This window comes from Brachyistius frenatus, unplaced genomic scaffold (assembly GCF_029030835.1).
Source record: "Brachyistius frenatus isolate BFR_SWC_R1_liver_20210118 unplaced genomic scaffold, ASM2903083v1 Contig_36, whole genome shotgun sequence".
In the NCBI taxonomy this organism is placed as follows: Eukaryota; Metazoa; Chordata; class Actinopteri; family Embiotocidae; genus Brachyistius; species Brachyistius frenatus.
Genome location: NW_027210635.1, coordinates 2,655,991 through 2,670,621, shown reverse-complemented (window position 1 = coordinate 2,670,621; position 14,631 = coordinate 2,655,991). Strand labels below are relative to the sequence as shown.

Sequence of the window (14,631 nt, the reverse complement as noted above, 5' to 3'; positions counted from 1 at the left end):
ACAAAATACACGCAGCTTGTCCTTGGCAAAGTTTGACAAAACACTATCATGTTTCATGTAGATAGCAATTTGCAGTTTTGTGCCTTCAAATAATGAATAGTTTGATCTGTGCTGTCCTAAATGAAGAAACCCACATCCTGACTCTTAGTCAGACTTCTCTTTAGTATTAAGGCGCACAATTAATTCAACAATATATCAAATAAATGCTATGATGACCACCTAAACCTTTTCTATAAATATTCTGCAAATACTTATTCTGCAAACCAAATTTTGATGTGCACTGCAGGTCTGTGTTCGTATTCTGAACAAGCTGTAGCTTCGATTAGTCAGCGTGCCATTAGTGGCCATTACATTTAAGTGTGAGAGTGAATTTGAACGTGTAAGTTTGATTTAGTGGCTAAAGCCATTATCGCTGTGAGGAATGAAATGGTCCCTGTGGAGCGTTTGTATGTAGTGTCCTCTCTTACTCTCCTACCATCCTTCTATGTCTGCCGAACACACACACACACACACACACACACACACACACACACACACACACACACACACACACACACACACACACACACACACACACACACACACACACACACACAGGTTTCCTCCGGGACCCTCATTAGGCCGGTGAGCTCCTTTTAGTAGCTCCCTTGTTGATCTCCATATCGCTAATGAGATTATTGTTGTAATACGAGAATTGATAAACCTCTTACCCACAAAACATCCGTCCTGCCTGTCTGATGTTTGCTACCTGCTGGGAACCGAAAACACACAGGGTCACTGAGGCGAACGACGAGATGACTTTCATAACGACAGCCAGCGAATGAGGAAAAATGTGTGCTGCCAAAAGGAGAAGAGGAGAGAGACGGAGGACGAACGAGAGGGAAGAGAGGAAGAGGAGACCGTTACAAGTGGGGGAAATAGTGGCAGCTGTGAAGGAAACACGGAGACAAGTCTGAAAAACCAAATGTAAAAAGATGTGCCTTGTGAAGGATGGATGAACAGGGGAGTGAGTGGGAGAGTGGCTGCTTAAAGGTCATGTGTATTAGAGCCGTGTGCACTGACACACTCATCCCCCTCCTCCTCTCTGCTTTATCCTCCATCTCCCTCGTTCTCTTTCTGCTCCCAGTTTCTCTTTTTGTCCGATCGCTTTTCTTCCCTCATCCTCTTTCATCCCTGTCTGTCCTCTGTCTGTCTGTCTGTTCTTCACCCTCACACAAACCAACTCCCTCACCACCACCACCACCACCCACCACCACCCTCCCTCCCTCCCTCCCTCCCTCCCTCCATCTCCCCTTCGTTCTCCCATCTATCGCCCTCCATCAGCTTCAAAGAGCTGTCTCTGTGGCAGACCTCGAGGGCACCTGCCTCTTGAGGTGGAATAACATCATGCGTCCCCCAGTGCTTTTGTCTGTGTTTGTGTGTTCAGACTCCTCTGAAGTACACTGAGGCCCTTGGCAGCACCGGAGCAAACAAACAAAACCAACAAACAAGCAGGTGAACCCGGACCACGGGGTCATTTGTGCTTATGGGTTTTATCTGGAAATTAGATTATGTTACAGTGTTGTTGGTAACCTTTAGAGCCCAAATTAAATTTGTGTGTGTTTTTCTGCTGCATGGCTGCTCAGTGTGTCAGTCTGTCATTGTGTATATGTCTCTGTACGTGTTCGATAAGGGCATTTGGGAATAAGCTATCGAGGTATTTTTGTGTCTTAAGCAAAAAAAAAAAAAATTGTTTTGAAAGCAAATTTCTCACACTGCAATTAAAAATCCTGTTTGTAAGTAAAAAATATATAAACTGACAATTAAATGATTTGAGTTGCAAACAAATTTTCTATTGCAGTTTTGTTAGTTTTGGTCACAGAATTAAGAATTTTGCTTGTGAAATGAGACTTTTTGTCTGCACATTGAAAACCTTTGCCCTCAAGTCAAAAACCTGACGAGTTGAGTAGGATGTAGTGGGCGGGGCATACGCTGGATACGGACTTTCTATTGGTGGATAGATCCACACAGCATGGCTGCAGACACACAACCCGCTGCCTCCGACAGCAGAGGACCGTGTGTCGATCTACATTACAGGTCTGCCGACGTTATATCACTCTTTTCTAGTGAAATGCTTTAAAACGTGACAGCACGGCTTTCACTTCGGTTATATTTCACGTTATCAATGCCGGTCCGGTCCCGTTAGCAGCATATGGAGGGAAGCTGTCGTTTTCCACCGGCACAAACGTTTCCTAACAGGCTGCATCTTCATCCAGCGGGACAGGAAACGATGCGCACCGGTGGAAATACGAGCAGCGTACCGCTACGTGTCCCGCTGAAGGGATCGACATGCTGATGGCGGCATGAAATATAACCAAAGTGAAAGATGTGCTGCCGCAGTTAAAATCCTTTCAATAGAAAAAAAATGTAATGTCACACAAACATACCTCCATGCAGTTAAACACAGCGGGGGGGTGTCCATGCTGTGTGGCTGAAGTCAATCCACCAATAGAAACTCCGTATCCAGCGCATGCCCCGCCCACTGCATCCTACTCAACTCGTGGGTTTTTGACTTGAGGGCAAAGGTTTTTAATGTGCAGACAAAAAGTGTAGTTTCATAAGCAAATGTTTTAATCCTGTGACAAAAACTAACAAAACTGTAAGAGCAAATTTGCTTGCAATGAAATAATTTTATTCTCCGTTTATACATTTGTACTTACAAACTTGATTTGTAATTAAAGTGCAAGAAATTTGCTATTAAAACAGGGGTTTTTTGCTTGCATAATAAAGACACAAAAATACCTTCAAATAAGCCACGTCTGGAGGTGTGTGCTGGCTTCTCAGAGCCCCCAGGATAAGATTGGATTAGAGATCTGGGCCCGGTCTGTGTAAATCAAACAGACACAAGATGTTGGTTCCACAGAGTGTGTGACCTTGTGAGGAGAGGAGCACAGCAATGTGGTCAGACTGAGTTGTTTTCTGGCCAGCCTTTTTGGCAGGAATTTTTTTTTTTTAGACTATAGAAAGATAATAACTTTTTGTATTAGTAATTGGATACACAATATTGTAGTTTATAGATTGACAGGGAACCAACTTTTAGTGACAGTTTCATATGCAGAGCAAAAAACAAAGCAGCAGGAGCATGCTGTGAAAACAATATATACCATTATGTATAAGTATTAAGTTGATCTGCTAAATTTGTTCACTAACAATTCCTAATTTTGTCATTCAGTAGATACAGAGCAACATTTTCATACATTAGAGGTTGTATAGTATATATAGTAATGTAGTATTCACAAAAAATGTTTGGTCTCTACCAACTCCTGAAGGAAATATCTGGCTCTGTAGCAGATATATACTGGACCATGTTCATCAGTTAGTTCTTACTCTTTTCACAACTACCTCTGCTTGACAGTGGGATTTTAAAACGTCTTCATTATACAGAACTGACTGCTCTCCACAAAAACTAGATCCGATTTTACAGTCCGACATTGGCCTATCGTAGCTGTACTGTACTGGTATCGGTGTATATCTTGGCTGACATAAAAAGTTTTTTTTACAGAACATAATTCATAAAAAGGTGCTTGGGGTACATTAGAAAAATTGTGGGCTTTTTAAAAAAAAGTTATTATCGATAATTATTTAATTCCCAGTGAAACTTACTGTGTCAGTGTGTACAATAAGATGTAAAATATCCTGCCTTTATTACATATCTATATAACACGAGTCAAAAGTGTTTGATAACCACGTTTGGGGAATAATTGCAAAAAACTGTGTTTATACATTTTAGTATTCTAATTGTTTATTTTTGTACTCCCAGGTATCAGCATCAGCCCCAAAAATCCAGTTTCAGTCAGGCTCTAACCAAAACATCACTTGTGAGCACAGTAAAATTTCACAATAGAAAACCAAAAAAATGGGCTAAAGGGTTCTAAAACAGGGTAGAATTGAGGGGAATCGATGAATCAGGGGATTCTCTGTGAGTTTGTCACTAATAGTGACAAAGCCAAAATTGGGCTGCACTTTTGTGGCATCTGGGTCACCAGGCAGTAAAGAGAGCTGAATCATCATCATCAAAGACTGAACCAAGTGGAGAATCGTCCGTGTTCAAACACACACACACACACACACACACACACACACACACACACACACACACTTGCACAATGTATTCACATATCCACCTACGGGAAATAAAATTAAAGAGAAAGATGGACAAAGAGGGGTGGATATTGGACACATATATGAGTCCTCCATCTAATGAAAGCCATTAGATAGAAGCAGGAAAATCGGTCTAATAAAGGAAAGAGGTTGGTGCTGAGTCTTGGATGAATGCCAAAGCCACAATGACGCCACCCTAATTCACTCTCTCTCTCTCTGTGTGTGTGTGTGTGTGTGTGTGTGTGTGTGTGTGTGTGTGTGTGTGTGTGTGTGTGTGTGTGTGTGTGTGTGTGTGTGTGTGTGTGTGTGTGTGTGTGTGTGTGTGTGTGTGTGTGTGTGTGTGTGTGTGTGTGTGTGTGTGTGTGTGTCAGAGCGAGAGAGAGAGAGATGAGATAGAGAGGGGTTTATTGATTGGTGGGTGTGTTGAGCAGAGACCTGAACTAACACAGCACCACCTCTGCCTCTCACACACAAACAAACACAAACTGCCGCCTGAATAAGACCTTAACTACTGTGTCTTCTGGTACATTATGTATAAGGGCTACTGGCTGTTGTGCTGCTCATTGATCGGTTGCTTTCTCTTGGAAAAGCAATTCCTCTGATTGAGTGTCGGGAGACCTGTGTAGTAGCTAAACCCTTCAGGTCACTATTCCAAAAAACATGAGATCTGACACACTGTGTTTTTTAAAGGAGAGCGAGGTTTAACTCGGGGCTGGACAAAAAAACAACAGGGGAATTGGAACATTTTTAGATAGGACACCTATAGATACACATAGTTACTTATCAAATTGTGACGTTGAACATATATATAATGCATTAATGGGACACTTACTCTGACAGAGTGGACTGTTAATGTAAAAATCAGATCCATGTTAATTTATATTCCATTTTAAACTATTTATTTTCTAATCAATTTATGATTTTTTTTAGTGAAGGCGAATAAACAGATTTTAAGAGGGTCACAGAGGAGCTAAAAACTAGGCTGCATAAAACATCAATTCATTATGTAAATCCCAGCATATCGAAAGCATAAGCACATAATTTTTCCTTGCAATTTGAGTACAGACATTTTACTTTTCTGATCTCCCTAACACAGATGTTACACCTTTTTCTGATTTGATGTTGGCTAAGTCAGTAAAACATAAGGTTTTATACTCTGTCACGGTAGTGACTGTTTACAAATTCACACCTCCATTATGTAAAATATAGCCTATATGTGGGAGTACAATTTCTCAAGCTACATCAGTAGTAGACCCTTTAAAAATATAATCTAAGTAGCCTAAGAAATATGACATATGACCGTCCTCATCTCTTTCACTTGTTCCAGAGTCGTGTTCACGGGACCTTTCACACTGATCGATTTAAATCTATCACGTTTTAATCAAGACAATATTCAGCACAACTAAATGTTCCCTCATCGGTTTTGTTCAGCGTTATTATTTTACGTCTGGTTTTATTTCTTCTGCCGCCGTCTAGTGGACAAACTTCAAAACTGCATCTTCTCCCATAATGCACTTCTTTCTTTCATACCCATCATTCCCCGCAGCCGTCTCCCTGCACCGGTCAAGATGGCGGACAAAGCAGGTAACAGCGTGCCGTTTGCCCAAAAATACCCAGACATTTGTATTTTATGTGACGTGCTGTTGGTAAATGTTGAGTTTTAGAGACAGTTGGTGTTTTTTTTGTTGTTGTTGTTTTTTTAAATGTCGGACTGGCCGTCAGTTTGTCTTCGTTGTGACCGCAGGCCGCGATGACGCCTCCGAGTCCCGTCAAGGACTTTACGTGTCATTGACAGATTTGAAGCGGACATGATTAATTGTGATGCTCGGGGAGGATCAGGACGTTTTAAACTGACCTCCGGTGAAGATGAAGCCTCAATAACTTGTGTTGTCGTCGTTTGGATATCAAATTAGAAAACGTTTTCTTCCCGGTAGCTCGCGCGGTAAACGCGTCCTTCACCACGAACTCACGATTTCCTCCTTTTTGTTCATTTAATCTTAAAACGTATTAAACATTTATAAAACAACGATGGCTCGCGCTTTGCGCTGCGTTTATAACGGTGGTTTATCAACATTAAAGCTGTAGCAGCCCGTTTGATTGTAAATATGAGCCGCTGCAACACAGCTGGTGTATTTGTACTTTGAATGTTTTGCTTTATGACTTCACCACGAGGAAGTTGTTGATCTAACTAATTATTATATTTCAGTATCGATTAGCCTGTCAATGTAATTGAATTGTAGTTTTCACAGTCCTTGTTTTGTTTGAGCAAACATCCACAACTCAAAGGTATTCACGTTAGTCACAAATCAGACAACAAGTCACACTCAAGTTATTAGAGGTTTGGTATAACTTGGTTTAAATAATAAATAATTTCAGCTCTGGTGTATTTACTCTTTTTGTGTGTGTGTGTGAATATTATTTGCAGGTTTTATAGTTCATTAAAAGTTCCTCCACCCTGTTCTGTAATGGATCGTGTGCAGTTTAAATGTTCTCCTCCATCTGTGTTTAGTTTCCGTCACTGAGAAGCGACTGATGGACGTGAAACTGGGTGAGCTGGGATCGTGGCTCGGAGGCCGCGACTTCACCCCCAACGGAGTCATCTCAGCCATCCGCCGAGGTCAGGAAACCTCCAGCGTGTTTGTTTTGTCAAAGTCTTTACATCCTTTTACCTTTTGTTGGAACTGTTTTTTTTGTTTTCAATTATCAACATGTTTTTAGCACCTAAAATGTTTTGACAAAATATACAGTCTCTCTCTGGGTCAGCAGCATTTGTTGTTGAGCTGTTATTGAGTCGCGCTGTTCGAGATCCCTTGATGAGGGCATTTAAATCATCAATACACAATGCAAGTTTTACGGCTGTCGCTGAATTATTGAATTAAAAAGAACTCCTTGTATTATCATCGGACTAAAAGTAGCTCCCAGCAGCTTTGTCTGTAGTTTTAAGAGGAAAATCTTTTCTAATAGTTTAAGAGGAGTCTTACCAAGATGAGATCATTTGTGACTATAGACCCAGTAGTTCATTCATGTTACAGCAAGTGTAATTCTCTCACATCTTTATTATTCAAAAAGGACCCTGAAGGATGCCGGTTTTGTTTCCAGCTGTAGTTTATGCTGTATTTTATTGTCTTCCCCCCCCCCCCCCCAACATCTTCCAGGCCACGACAGATACTACAACAAGTACATCAATGTGAAGAAGGGAGGCATCGGTGGTGTAGCTATGCTACTTGTTGGCTACGTGGCTCTCAGCTACCTGTGGGAGTACGACCACATCAGTAAGAAACATACACACTCCCGTACATCCTGCTGAGGATGTCTTTAATCTCCCTTCACCTCCCAACGTTTGATTGTTGCCCTCCTTGTAACCATCGTCCGTTTCCTTCGGTTCCTCTTGTAGAACATGATCGCTGGAGGAAGTACCACTGAGCTCCTCAGCAGCCATCAGACCTTCAGGGCCTGAACTCGGATCTCTTGGCTCGTTCTATTCTCAGCTCTGTTGTGTTAATGTGACTGTTGTGACCAATAAAAAAAAAAAACCATCAAGCTTGAGTTGGATATAATGTCTTAAGAGTGTGTGATAACAGTGGCTTTCATATTCTTGTTGGAACATCAAAAAGGTCTAGCAGGTAAATCTCAAACAAGAATATTTATTTGTACAGACGGAGTATTTTCAGACTGAATCAGCTGACGGTCAACGATACAAAAGTTATCCTCCATATTGCTGAACCTCCCACGTTTCCTCGTTGTATTTCTTCTTGTATTCAAACGAACTGACGCAGGGCCTCCGTACACAGCTGCTGAACGATGAACTACTTCCAGGTTGAAATGTCCCAACATTTGTCAAGTGTGAGTCAGTGTAATGATGGAGGAGGGATTTGGTCTTTAGATACAAACTGCATTAACTTACATTCCTGCTGGTTTTCATCACAGATTTACTAGAATTATACAGAAAAGTGGCACCTGCAGTCACAAGACCCGAGGAAATAAATATCAGCAACAGGTGACGGTGCTGCAGACTGGACCCTCGGTGTGATGCCTTGTTCTTAATGCCTGCTTGCAAATTTAAATGGACTGTACAGTACAAACATAGAAAACTGTAGATGACCCCACAAATCAGGTCATTCCACCACAGCCACGCAGAGTGTGACTGTTACTGTTCCTGTCACAGTTTCTAAGAGGCCAAAATAAAAAATAAAAAATAGCTATGTTTATGTATCCTTACTGCCCGTGTCTTGTCAGGTCACACATGGCAGTTAAAGTCTTTTGAAAGCAGCCCGGTTTCCTCTCTGCTCTCGTCGGGCCAGTGAGCCTCAGCAGTGTGGTGTTGGGACCTCGAGGCTGAAGGTTACTGTCCACTCAGGAAGGCAAGGTGGCCTTTGGTGCATTTGTTGGCATAGTGGCCCTTCTCACCGCACTGCAAACACAGGGAGGACGTACAAATGAAGCGAGGTCACGGTGTGTTTAAGTGTTATCTGAAGGCAGCTGCACTTGATCGAGGTTCTTGAAGACGTTTCAGCTCTCATTTGACTTCAGTTGGAAGTAAATAAGCTTTTCAGATGAGAGGTGAAGCGCCTCCAAGAGCCTCAATCGAGTCCAATTCCTTCATCTTTGCTTGAATTGTTAGGACTTGGTATGAGGGGTGGATTTAAAGTATTTAAACAGCCTCTCTCTGCAGATTCAGACATGGCAAAATCCACAACCAAAGCTTTGGTGATGTTTATGGCAAAAGATATGCAGCCTTTTTGCAGTCAATCACATGGCTGAAGAGGTTTACGCTCTTTATGTTTTAAGCCAGAATTTTGTTAAGACAAAACAGTTGTTTACTTCTTTTTTTTGCCTATTAAATGAAAATCATGTTGAAATGGTCAATGCCCTCCTTCCACATTTCACCAAAAATGTAACGAACTGAACAGAAAACTGACCATCAAACCATGATTGAACCGAACTGTAAAATGTACAGACGACTCACCTTGTAGCAGGTGACCTGGTCCAGTGGACGAGGCCCTCTGTTGGCAGTCATGTGATTTTGCTGAGAGGCGGCCATCATGTTGTTCTGCGGCCGGTGTCCCGGACTGGAGTTGGTCAGCTGGATTAAGGAGAGCGACGAGCGGCCTATATTAGGCATAGGCTGCAGCGGGAGACAAGCAAAGAGAAGCTCTGTAGGTCGTCAACAACAACAACAACAAGGAGCAGTGCGGCTAAAACAAGTTGAAATTATGAAATCCACTGAAGAAGAAGCTTCATCACTTCCTAATGAATGAGAGAGATGAATCCACACGTCATCATTTAAACGCAGACATATGTGCATCAGGTGTTTGTGCATGTGCTCCCGTACCTTTGTCTGGTTCTGGTTTTGCTGTGGCAGAGGAGGCTGTTCAGAAGCTCCCATCGGCAGCTCAAAGCGGGGGCTGCAGAGGAACATCTCACTGTTAAATCTCCACAACTGCAGGGAGACGTCTCCAAAATCTTTTTATTCTATTTCTGCTTTCATCACTTACTGCATAAATTTACAGGACTTCCCCTCTGGACAGAAGCCCACCAGGTAGTTCACGCAGATCACTCTTCTTGTGTGTCTGTGTCTGCAGTCGGGACCTGAGGCAGGAACATGGGGACAAATTATACAAGTTCCTTTCAAAGCAGCAGGGACTCCGAGTATAAACTGTGTTTCGGGCGTTCGAACGTCCAGCGCCGAGCTCGGCCTCACCGTGTTTGCAGAAGCCTCGGTCGTACCAGGGACAGTCTTTGATCTTGGACTCTGGATCGATGTGCAGGAAGGGACATTCCTTGTTGCTGCACTCGCCTGTGAAGATCGACACAAAACGTTCAGCGTCATCAGTGGAGCGCCTTGTCAGACGAGGACGGATGCACTGGTTGCTGATTAAGAGGCACAAGACAAACGTATTGAGAGCGTGATTCAGTGAAGCGTCGAGTCTACCAACCGAACTTGGAGTAGAAGTAGCATTCAGGCATCTTGGTCATGTCATATTCGTGGAGAAACTCGCACTGGTCTCCCTTCTTGCACAGTCCTCTGAGCCAGTGCTTACACACCACCGTCTTCTCTCCGCTGATGTGACGGAACGGACACATCCCACCTGCGAGACACAACACAGACTATGACTTTGTCCTTTGGTCAATGAGCAGTCAGGATCTTATTCACTTAAAACAAACGCTAGTTTACAAAAGAATTGACAAGCGACTGATCTGAAAAGTTTGACCGCAGATCTTGTGCGCTCATGTTTTAAGATGATGACACATATTTACAACTTTAGGCCAGTATCCTAAAACTACATTAAACATTCATTTTATTTGTTTACTTACTTGATTTAATTTGGATTTCTGTCTCGAACACACAACTCACAAACAGTGCTGCTGCTCACACTACATATGGGCAAATCTCCCTTACAAATTCAGACAGAGATCAGACAACCCTGCACTGATGACGTTTTCTATTTATCTATTAACTTTGAACTGTTCACATATTTATTTATATTCACGTGTCCCTAGTACCAGCTGTAGACAAGAATCAATCAATACAGCTCGTGTGTCTTTGACCGCTGCATTTGTTTTTATTTGTTCTCTCGCGTGACATTTTGCTTTAAAAGATGATTGGATCTTCAAGCACTTCAAAAATACACATGAATTTCAACTTGATCACGAGATCTATGAACTTTTTAAATCATCACTTGAAAAACAACAACAACAACAAAAAATAGACACGAGGAGTTCAACTGGCTTGAAAACATTAAGGACCACCAATAATTAGTGGGAAAGGCTGGTTTACCTCCTGTGAGCTTCACAGGAGGTAAATAAACAAAACAGATGGCTTCAAACTGAGTTACTGATGTTTACTGATGTAAACACTCTTCACGTGCAGAGCAGCAGTGTAATGTTGTGGTTTTTTTTGTTTTGTTTTTACCTTTCTGACAAGCTGCTCTCATGAAGAACTCGCACACCGCCGACCCGGACTCTGCAGGAACACACACGATCACATCTTCATCAAAACAACGAGGCGACGCGGAGACAAACGTCAACAAGTCAGTCGGGCACCTGCGGAGGCTACGTAGCAGCTAGCATCACAGTACTTACTGTCCATGCCGGGGAAGGGCAGAGGCTGCGCTCCCAGCTGCTGCTCCACGGCGATCTCCAGGTCGAACTTGATGTGATCCACGTTGGCCAGCAAGTCCTGCATGTTTGCTCCGGTTCGGTTCACCACGCAAAACAAATGTCCGTTACGGCCGAGCTAGCTTGAAGTCGAGCTAGTTAGCTGGTAGCTTCCTCATCAGCCAGCTGAAGTGGCTAACGAGGCTAACGAGGCTAATCGATGAGCTACCAACAAACCAGCTCCGCGATGAAGAGGACACGAACAGCTGCTGCGGGTTGAAGCTTTAATGTCTTGTTTTAAAGTCTGAAGTCCTTGAACGCAGGTTCGGGACGCAAAGTTTTTGTTTCGTCTCTCAACTGACTGCACCTCGTTCTGTGTGAACGGACGGAAGGCGCGCAGCCGCAGACTGACCTGTGACCTCAAACAGGCAGGAGCAAGCGATCCCCGAGCGGTTGGTTAAATCGATGGAGGCATTTCTAGTTGAACCTATTCAGTTAAATTTACAGGTAAAACAAACTTGCTTTCTTGGTTTTAAACAAAGAGTTCAAACACTACCTCTGTTAAATGGAGCACTCTCTAAAGCAAAAAGCAATTAAACGTGCAATCTTGCGTTATGCTAAATTGTTTAGCATAAATCTTTATCACCCCTTCATTAACTGTTTTGCTCTATTAATTAATCTGTTGATTATTTTGTCAATTATTTAATTGTTAGTTTTTAAAATGACAAAAAAAATGGTGGAAAATGTTTTCCCAAAGCCTGAACTGTCTTGTTTGGTCCAGACCGGCAGTCCACAAACGAAGACATTCAGTTTCTTATCATGGAGGATGAAAGTAACCAGAAAACATTCACACATAAGAAGCTGGAATCAGAATAGTTGACAATAAACTTCATGTCTATCAGCTACTTTCTCCAAAAGACTCCTCCAGCTCCGCTGTCACAAGGACAGTTACAGGAGATCATTCCTGCCGACCACAATTAGACTGTACAATAACTCACCTCTGGCAAAATCCATCACATAACAATAACACTGTTGACTGTGTTTCTTGGTTGTTTGTATATAATATATAGATATATACTGTACTGTATATACTTTGCATTTTATATTTATATTTTTTTTTTACTGCTATTTTATTGCTATTCTATTATTATCTTATTGCTTCCTGTATGCTACTGTAGCGAAAAAATTTCCCCTCGGGGATTAATAAAGTAACTACCTAACCTAACCTAACAGCTTTTAGCGTCAATGCTCACAAGCTGTGGAAACAGCTTCCTGAATACCTGATGGCTGTTGACACGATCACCACAGGCCTTAAAATTAGTTCGCTACGGCTTTATAATACATTAAATATGCAACTGTAATTTTAATGTCTTTTACTTCCAAGCCTTACTAAAGCTCTTTGCACTGCTTTGTTTTGTTTTTTTTGCATTTTAATCTCCTCTTAATGTGGTCTTAATATATTCCTGTAAAGCACTTTGAACTTTGGTTTCTTGTTAGGGCCTGAGCACCGATGGTGCGAAAGCCCTATTGTTATCCAAGGAATTATTATTCTCATTCCTTATTTTTCTCCGCAAAGAACTGCATTTTTGGCGGCTTTATTATATACAAGAACTCATGAAAGTTGGTACACGCGTGTCTCCCAGCGAATTTTTGCCTGGACTGCTACATTTACCTACATGCACCAAACTCAGTGGACATGTGTATCACACCTAGATGCACAAAAAAGTTCCATTGCACCATTATGTCACCTCAACAGGAAGTCCGCCATTTTGAATTTAGTGGCCATTTTGGGCGATTCACATATGTTGTACTTTAGCAAACTCCTCCTACAGATTTTGTCTGACCGACTTGAAATTGAGTCAGTTCACTCTTAAAATGTTTGGGATGAAAAGTTTATCAAAAGAATTTGTTTTCGTTGATCGTGTGCCCGTGGCGTGGCGGGCACTTTTCACACTTTTCATACTTTTCATACTTTCACATGCTACGTCGAGCTGGTTGATCACATGAACCTAAAATCAGGTCAGAATAGCCTTAACACGTTGATTATGATATATTGAGAAATTCGTTTGACTTTGTCCAAGGGCATCGCCATGGCGATGCGGCAAAGTCTGACTTTTGAGACGTAAGACAATACATCTGATGTGTTTTGCGAGGTAAACTTCAGCCCCGGCACCTAGTTTCACCTACATGCACCCACATTTTTATATGTTTATAACACCAACATGTACAAAAAAGTCTCTTGGCAGCATGACCTCAACTAAACAGGAAGTCCACCATTTTGTATTTAGTCGCCTTTTTTGGCGATTCGCACGTGTTGTATTTTAATGAACTCCTCCTACAGACTTTGATGTACCAACCTGAAGTTTTGTCTGTCCTATCTTAACACCTGGGAGATGAAAAGTTATCAAAGGATTTGTTTTCGTCCAACAGTGTGCCTGTGGCGTGGCGGCCATTTTGAGTGTCTCCCCATGAAAATACAAGTTGCTCTAACTTTTATGTACATATTCCAATCTTCCTCAAACATTACATCCCTGATAAAAGTCAGGCCCTGAATACACCGGTATGGTAATATTTGCTCATAGTCATAGTGCCCCTTGCTGGCAACTGGAAATTAAATATTTCATACTTTCACATGCTTCGTCAAGCTGGTTGATTACGTGAACCTAAATTTGGGTAAGAATAGCCTTAAAAAAGTCATACTATAGCATGTCGTCCAAAATATGCCAAAAAAGTCACATTATGGCATGTCGTCTGAAATAGGAAAAAAAGTTATACTATAATGTATTCGCATGTCGTCCAAAATATGAAAAAAAAGTCATATTATACATGTCCAAAATTGTGCCATTTCTGACGACATGCTATAAGTATGACTTTCGTTCAAGTTATGGAAGGCAACACATTGGTGCAGTTGTCAGTGTTATCGTCTCTTAGTCTAAAGGTCCAGGGTTCGATTCCTGCCTGGGATGTTCTATATGAAATTTGCATGTTCCTGCAAAATTAATAACCTGAAAGTAAAGTTTGTCGTCCATAATATGGATGACTAACTTATGCATTACATTCAAGCAAGAACATGCAATCGTCCACACAAAGTTCCAGGCCCCTATCGAACCCAGAACCTCCTGATTGTGAGATGACAATGCTGGCTTTGAATTTCACCATTTTGCTGCCTTTATTGCATGCTTGTCTGACTTGTATGACTTTTAAATATCTTATGGAAAAGCGATCAACGGTGCAGTGGTTGGCGTTGTTGCCTCTGAGACAGAAGGTTCCAGGTTTGAGACTCAGCCTGGAAAGGATGACATTAACATCTTTGATGAAAAGCCACATTAAGGGAAAGAATTGAACCTGGAAACTTCTGTCTGGGAGTCAACAATACTTACCACTGCGCCACCA

General features: G+C 41.9%; 2 protein-coding genes across 2 annotated transcripts; one reads left to right on the top strand and one right to left on the bottom strand.

Annotated features, from left to right (window-relative positions):
• The first annotated feature begins 5,693 nt into the window (after positions 1 to 5,693).
• atp5mf (ATP synthase membrane subunit f) lies at positions 5,694 to 7,677 on the top strand. Its single transcript, XM_069701374.1, has 4 exons — positions 5,694 to 5,724; positions 6,650 to 6,757; positions 7,296 to 7,412; positions 7,535 to 7,677. The coding sequence occupies exons 1-4, from the start codon at positions 5,709 to 5,711 to the stop codon at positions 7,561 to 7,563; spliced, it is 270 nt and encodes an 89-aa protein (XP_069557475.1). The 5' UTR covers positions 5,694 to 5,708; the 3' UTR covers positions 7,564 to 7,677.
• An 87-nt stretch (positions 7,678 to 7,764) lies between these two features.
• On the bottom strand, positions 7,765 to 11,639 carry cpsf4 (cleavage and polyadenylation specific factor 4). Its single transcript, XM_069701373.1, has 8 exons — positions 11,224 to 11,639; positions 11,054 to 11,104; positions 10,077 to 10,229; positions 9,842 to 9,937; positions 9,636 to 9,729; positions 9,473 to 9,545; positions 9,107 to 9,265; positions 7,765 to 8,551 (listed from the first exon to the last, which is right to left on the bottom strand). Exons 1-8 carry the CDS (start codon positions 11,324 to 11,326, stop codon positions 8,483 to 8,485), a joined length of 798 nt encoding a protein of 265 aa, XP_069557474.1. The 5' UTR covers positions 11,327 to 11,639; the 3' UTR covers positions 7,765 to 8,482.
• Between the last annotated feature and the right edge of the window lie 2,992 nt (positions 11,640 to 14,631).